The 7,051-nt window shown below is 42.4% G+C and overlaps 2 protein-coding genes across 2 annotated transcripts in view; one reads left to right on the top strand and one right to left on the bottom strand.

The window, feature by feature from the left end:
* The window catches only part of LOC117327333 (potassium voltage-gated channel subfamily KQT member 1-like), a 52,937-nt gene extending 49,211 nt beyond the window's left edge, over window positions 1–3,726 (bottom strand). The window contains exon 1 of the mRNA XM_033884262.1: window positions 3,424–3,726. The gene's annotated coding sequence lies outside the window, so the exon portion shown is untranslated. The remainder of the gene's footprint in view (window positions 1–3,423) is intronic.
* LOC117328328 (PE-PGRS family protein PE_PGRS16-like) lies at window positions 1,028–1,438 on the top strand. Its single transcript, XM_033885854.1, has one exon. The coding sequence runs from the start codon at window positions 1,028–1,030 to the stop codon at window positions 1,436–1,438; it is 411 nt and encodes a 136-aa protein (XP_033741745.1).
* Window positions 3,727–7,051: the final 3,325 nt, after the last annotated feature.

Here is a 7,051-nt window from a genome sequence, read left to right on the forward strand (position 1 = left end):
CAGACAGAAGTGGATATGGAGGAACAGTAGGGGCTGGACAAACAGAGGTGGATATGGACAGACAGAGGTGGATATGGAGGAACAGTGGGGGATGGACAGACAGAAGTGGATATGGAGGAAAAGTGGGGGGTGGACAGACAGAGGTGGATATGGAAGAATAGTAGGGGATGGACAGACAGGTGGATATGAAAAGACAGGTGGATATGGAGGAACAGTAGGGGCTGGACAGACAGACGTGGATATGGACAGACAGGTGGATATGGAGGAACAGTAGGGGATGGACAAACAGATGTGGATATGGAGGAACAGTGGGGGATGGACAGGCAGAGGTGGATATGGAGGAACAGTAGGGGATGGACAGATAGGTGGATATGGAGGAACAGTAGGGGATGGACAGACAGAGGTGGATATGGAAGAATAGTAGGGGATGGACAGACAGGTGGATATGAAAACAGAGGTGGATATGGAGGAACAGTAGGGGCTGGACAGACAGAGGTGGATATGGACAGACAGAAGTGGATATGGAGGAAAAGTAGGGGATGGACAGACAGAGGTGGATATGGAGGAACAGTGGGGGGTGGACAGGCAGAGGTGGATATGGACAGACAGAAGTGGATATGGAGGAAAAGTAGGGGATGGACAGACAGAGGTGGATATGGAGGAACAGTGGGGGATGGACAGGCAGAGGTGGATATGGAGGAACAGTAGGGGATGGACAGACAGAGGAGGATATGGAGGAATAGTAGGAGATGGACAGACAGGTGGATATGGAGGAGTAGTGGGGGATAGACAGACAGAGATGGATATGGAGGAACAGTAGGGGATGGACAGACAGGTGGATATGGAGGAACAGTAGGGGATGGACAGACAGGTGGATATGGAGGAACAGTAGGGGATTGACAGACAGGTGGATATGGAGGAACAGTCGGGGATGAACAGACAGAGGAGGATATGGAGGAACAGTAGGGGCTGGACAGACAGACGTGGATATGGACAGACAGAGGTGGATATGGAGGAACAGTAGGGGATGGACAAACAGATGTGGATATGGAGGAACAGTGGGGGATGGACAGGCAGAGGTGGATATGGAGGAACAGTAGGGGATGGACAGACAGGTGGATATGAAAACAGAGGTGGATATGGAGGAACAGTAGGGGCTGGACAGACAGAGGTGGATATGGACAGACAGAAGTGGATATGGAGGAAAAGTAGGGGATGGACAGACAGAGGTGGATATGGAAGAATAGTAGGGGATGGACAGACAGGTGGATATGAAAAGACAGGTGGATATGGAGGAACAGTAGGGGATGGACAGACAGACTTGGATATGGACAGACAGAGGTGGATATGGAGGAACAGTAGGGGATGGACAAACAGATGTGGATATGGAGGAACAGTGGGGGATGGACAGGCAGAGGTGGATATGGAGGAACAGTAGGGGATGGACAGACAGAGGAGGATATGGAGGAATAGTAGGAGATGGACAGACAGGTGGATATGGAGGAATAGTGGGGGATAGACAGACAGAGATGGATATGGAGGAACAGTAGGGGATGGACAGACAGGTGGATATGGAGGAACAGTAGGGGATGGACAGACAGGTGGATATGGAGGAACAGTAGGGGATGGACAGACAAAGGTGGATATGGAGGAACAGTAGGGGATGAACAGACAGAGGAGGATATGGAGGAACATTAGGGGATGGACAAACAGAGGTGGATATGGAGAAACAGTGGGGGATGGACAGACAGAAGTGGATATGGAAGAATAGTAGGGGATGGACAAACAGAGGTGGATATGGAGAAACAGTGGGGGATGGACAGACAGAAGTGGATATCGAGGAACAGTAGGGGCTGGACAGATAGAGGTGGAGGTGGACAGACAGAGGTGTATATGGAGAAACAGTGGGGGATGGACAGACAGAAGTGGATATGGAGGAAAAGTGGGGGATGGACAGACAGAGGTGGATATGAAAAGACAGGTGGATATGGAGGAACAGTAGGGGATTGACAAACAGATGTGGATATGGAGGAACAGTGGGGGATGGACAGGCAGAGGTGGATATGAAGGAACAGTAGGGGATGGACAAACATAGGTGGATATGGAGGAACAGTAGGGGAAGGACAGATAGAGGTGGATATGGAGGAACAGTAAGGGATGAACAGACAGAGGAGGATATGGAGGAATAGTAGGAGATGGACAGACAGGTGGATATCGAGGAACAGTAGGGGATGGACAGACAGAGGTGGATATGGGGGAACAGGAGGGGAATGACAGAGGTGGATATGGAGGAACAGTCGGGATGGACAAACATAGGTGGATATGGAGGAACAGTAGGGGAAGGACAGGCAGAGGTGGATATGGAGGAACAGTAAGGGATGAACAGACAGAGGAGGATATGGAGGAATAGTAGGAGATGGACAGACACGTGGATATGGAGGAACAGTGGGGGATGGACAGGCAGAAGTGGATATGGAGGAACAGTAGGGGATGGACAGACAGAGGTGGATATGGAGGAACAGTAGAGGATGGACAGACAGAGGTGGATATGGAGGAACAGTCGGGATGGACAAACATAGGTGGATATGGAGGAACAGTAGGGGATGGACAGACAGAGGTGGATATGGAGGAACAGTCGGGGATGGACAGACAGAAGTGGAAAGGGGAAACAGTAGGGGATGGACAGAGAGGTGGATATGGAGGAACAGTAGAGGATGGACAGACAGAGGTGGATATGGAGGAACAGTAGGGGAGGGACAAACAGAGGTGGATATGGAGGAACAGTAGAGGATGGACAGACAGAGGTGGATATGGAGGAACAGTCGGGGATGGACAGACAGAAGTGGAAAGGGGAAACAGTAGGGGATGGACAGACAGAGGTGGATATGGAGAAACAGTAGAGGATGGACAGGCAGGTGATTAGGGGATGGACAGGCAGAAGGATATGGACAGACAGAAGGACATGGAGAAACAGAAGGGGATGGACAGACAGATGAATATGGAGGAAAAGTAGGGGAAGGACAGACAGGTGGATATGGACAGACAAAGGTGGACATGGAGGAACAGTAGGGGAATGACAGAGGTAAGAAAGATGGAAAGTTGATAATGGATGGACTGAGAGTTCCAGAGATGGAGACAATAAATAATATATAAACAATAATAGGTATATCTACAAGAGCTGATTAGGGGTTAAACTTCGGTATACAGGTACTTATCTGATGTGCAGCTATATATATATGTACTAAAATAAACCATAAGTATCATATTACACTAGATCTTGTATCGACTATCAGTTATGATATATATTAATGATCTAGTAAACTGCTTTCTGGACGCAAATAATTCTGGCATGTATATCCGTCAAAGTAAGTGCTAAAATGCCTTTACGTAAGATATGCTGACAAGAATAGGTAATGAACTTACCTGATGCTGAATCTGACGTCCCCAACCTATGCCAGCGTTAACACTAGTAAACACAGCACACTGTAAACGAGTATTGCGGTCCAACCTTCACTGATCAATCAGTTCCATGTGGACACATGTTCCCTTGTGACAATACCTCACATTACATAGACAGCAAGCATCTCCATTGACTCATCTATCTACTTCGTACAATGCAGCAAATGCATGATGAGCCTGAATATCTTTACTTTGTCACACTCTGAATCATGTAGATAAATTTTGCAGACCTAAATCCACCACCCTGCTAACACTACCAGACATCCACTGCTCAGTGCCTATGTGAAGGAAGAGTCACTGGACTGACAGTACCAAATGATATTAGAGAGAGCCAATATGGAGAGTGCTATGTTGTTCTGTATATAACATGATAAAATGTCATTCATTAGATGCTTCTACATGTATGTCATGTTCAGTATATTATTTTTACCATGTAGTTAGCACCATTTGCACAAAAGTCCCATGTGGCCTGTACCACTCACCGATTATTTTATTTTCTGAAACTTACAGAAATGAAACATTAGTGACAATTTGAATTACTTGTACACTTTGATTTATTTGGTTTATTTCGTTAAATGTCCTATTAACAGCCAGGGTCATTTAAGGACGTGCCTCAGGTTTTGAAGGTATAGGTTTTAAGCGGACCACCAACCTACGGTCAGTACCAGGCAACTGCCCCACATGGGTTTCAAACTCGCAACCAAGAAGTGGAGGGCTAGTGTTAAAGTGCTGGGACACCTTAACCACTTAACCACCACGGCCCCTATTGAAGTACACAATATACCTAAATTTTCAACATGTGTGCCTAAACTGCTTATTACAGCATCTTGGAAACCCTTGCCTCACTTATGAAAACATTGTTAAAACACCTATGATTCGTATTCTATTGAAATCAATATCAGTTTTGCGACCTGTCCATCAATCTATATAACTGCATGGCACTGGAGGAGTATTACCTTTGATTTACACCAAATTTCCCTCTTTCAGACCAAGAAACTACATATTACAAATAACAAAAAAAAAACAGATGGTATTGCATTGGTCACCTGTGTCATTGACTCTGATCAGCTGATTTGGAAAATGAATTGAAACCAGGTATTTTAAAACATCTACATACACAATAAAAGTTCTCTTAATGGAAAACTGTTTCATAATTTTTTTTTTGTATTTTCATCATTCAATAGAATCAGGATAGGATAGCAGACTTGAGACGTTATGGCCTGATGTTGTCCTGTCAGCACCCAATGACATATAGATCCTTACAACAAGTAATTAATGACTACCTCACTATGTCAGCAATAACTATCGGAAATTTATAAGGGAAGGCAGCATGACACGAGTACATATTTTATACATATCATTAGGTTTAATCACAGAATCATCTGGTCCGACTTGAGTGCTGACGGGTCAAGAAAAGCCCCGGCTGATTGCCCGAGAATGTGAATCTCACCTATACGCACCAACAAAACCTAAAGCGATCATTTTGGATTTAGGAATGTAACATGGTTTATATTCACCTGAAATCTCTGACATTTTGGCTTTCTGTATTATGAGATTTAATCACAGGATATTGCTGGTTTTATTTTCAGTAATAACAACCTTGACCTTTATAGGAACTTTTTAAATCATCTAAAGACTGTTATGTACATATTTCTATTTTTAGTAACATCAGTAACCTTGATTTTGACCTCAGAAACTTTTCAAATTCCTATTGCACATCTGCACATAACAGTGTATCACCCTGTGAAGGCCTTCTGGATTTGGAGATAATCTCTATAGCTAAGTACCAACAAACTGGCTATGGACACCATGGGTATATATATATAGGGCACCTGTATATTTAAAGAGTATAAAGTCAAACCCTCTCATTTGTATTTCATCTCCTGCTGTGTTTAAACCACACATTAAATTGTTATCAAAATAAATCTTTTCAGATGGGAATTTTCATCCAGAGGTTCAAAAATTGGATAATAAGGGTCTTTTAGAGACTAAACATGTGGAGAGCTGCTATTCACTTCAAATCCTCGACTTTACACAGATGGAGGATGAACTCCTTGTCTGTTTATGGAGTGAGTTCTAAATATTTATACTCAATCACTTCATCTACAAAACTTCCAGACAAGCTAGGGCTAGCCATCACAGTAATATATCCAGGAGATATGGACCACTTTGGCATCGTTTAATGAGACAATGGTGTTCAGGACAACAGACCAGAGAGATACACAATGAGAAAATTACCAGTACTACAAAGGCTAGGATATATATATAGATCTCAGACCTCTGTGGAAATAAAAATGACATAAGTAATTACCAGTACTACAAAGGCTAGAATATAATTTTATCTATAGACCTCAGACCTCTGTGGAAATATTATTAGAATGACATAATTAATTACCAGTGCTACAAAGGCTAGGATATATATCTATAGACCTCGACAGATCTCTGTGGAAATAAAAATAATATGATTAACAATTAAAGACATTTCTTGATAAAAAAATTGTATGTAAACAATTAGCTTATGATCTTGAGTGATTAAGAATTCTGAAATCATTTCTTATAATGTTGATTTTTTACTGAATTACCTGTGTCCCCTGATTGTGGTATATTTCTACAGAAATCTATAACACTATAATTTTGTTCAATGAGAAGCATCGTAATAAGTATTTTAAGAACTGTATGTATAGAGACATTTTTTCAATGAAGATAAACGATTGTGGGACGTCTAATTAGTTCGTCAATCAAAATTGACTGTGGTGGCCCCTACAAAATCACCTGTATAGTGGCCCTACAAAGCTTCATCCTGAATGCTTGTCATTGGATTGTCGTCCAAGCAGTGTGGTATCATTATAAGTTCCACTATAGTTCAGTCAAACGACAAGGCTCTCATTCTTCTCTGACAAAGTAAATGAAGACAAATACCATACAAGTCTTAAAAGATGTGGATGAAACAACATTAGGGTGTATCCTGTGCTGATAAAGCAATAACCCAGGGATCTAATGGACCTGTGGTGTATCAGTGTACATTTTCTAGTGCAAAAAGGTTTCATAATCATTATGAATTCAACTTTTGTTTTAAAAAGTGTTTGGCATAATGTCCTATGCAGTTGTGATTTTAATAAGACAATCTATTTCAGAAATAGGATGACTCATTTATTTAATTGGATCTTCTATAACGTGCAGTGGAGGAAAGGTGGGAGGGAGAGGGAGTGTGTGTCAGGGAGGGGAGGGGGGGGGGGGGGGGGGGGGGGGCATGATCAGTGATCAGTTGACCACAGATCTCAGATTAATATACTATATATATTGGTTATTCATATAAACATATTGACTATACATGAAATGTTGATGACCCAATTACTGATTAGATTACACATGAAGTGCTGATGTCATTACTGTTTGATACACATGATATGATGACCTAATTACTGATTAGATTACACATGAAGTGCTGATGTCATTGCTGTTTGATACACATGATATGATGACCTAATGACGTAATTTTACTGATTAGTGATGACCCTATACAAACTAATCTAAGTACATTACAAGGTGTACAACAATACATATTTTCTTTGGGAGTTTCCAGAATCAACAT

This window comes from Pecten maximus, chromosome 5 (genome assembly GCF_902652985.1).
Source record: "Pecten maximus chromosome 5, xPecMax1.1, whole genome shotgun sequence".
Classification (NCBI taxonomy): Eukaryota; Metazoa; Mollusca; class Bivalvia; order Pectinida; family Pectinidae; genus Pecten; species Pecten maximus.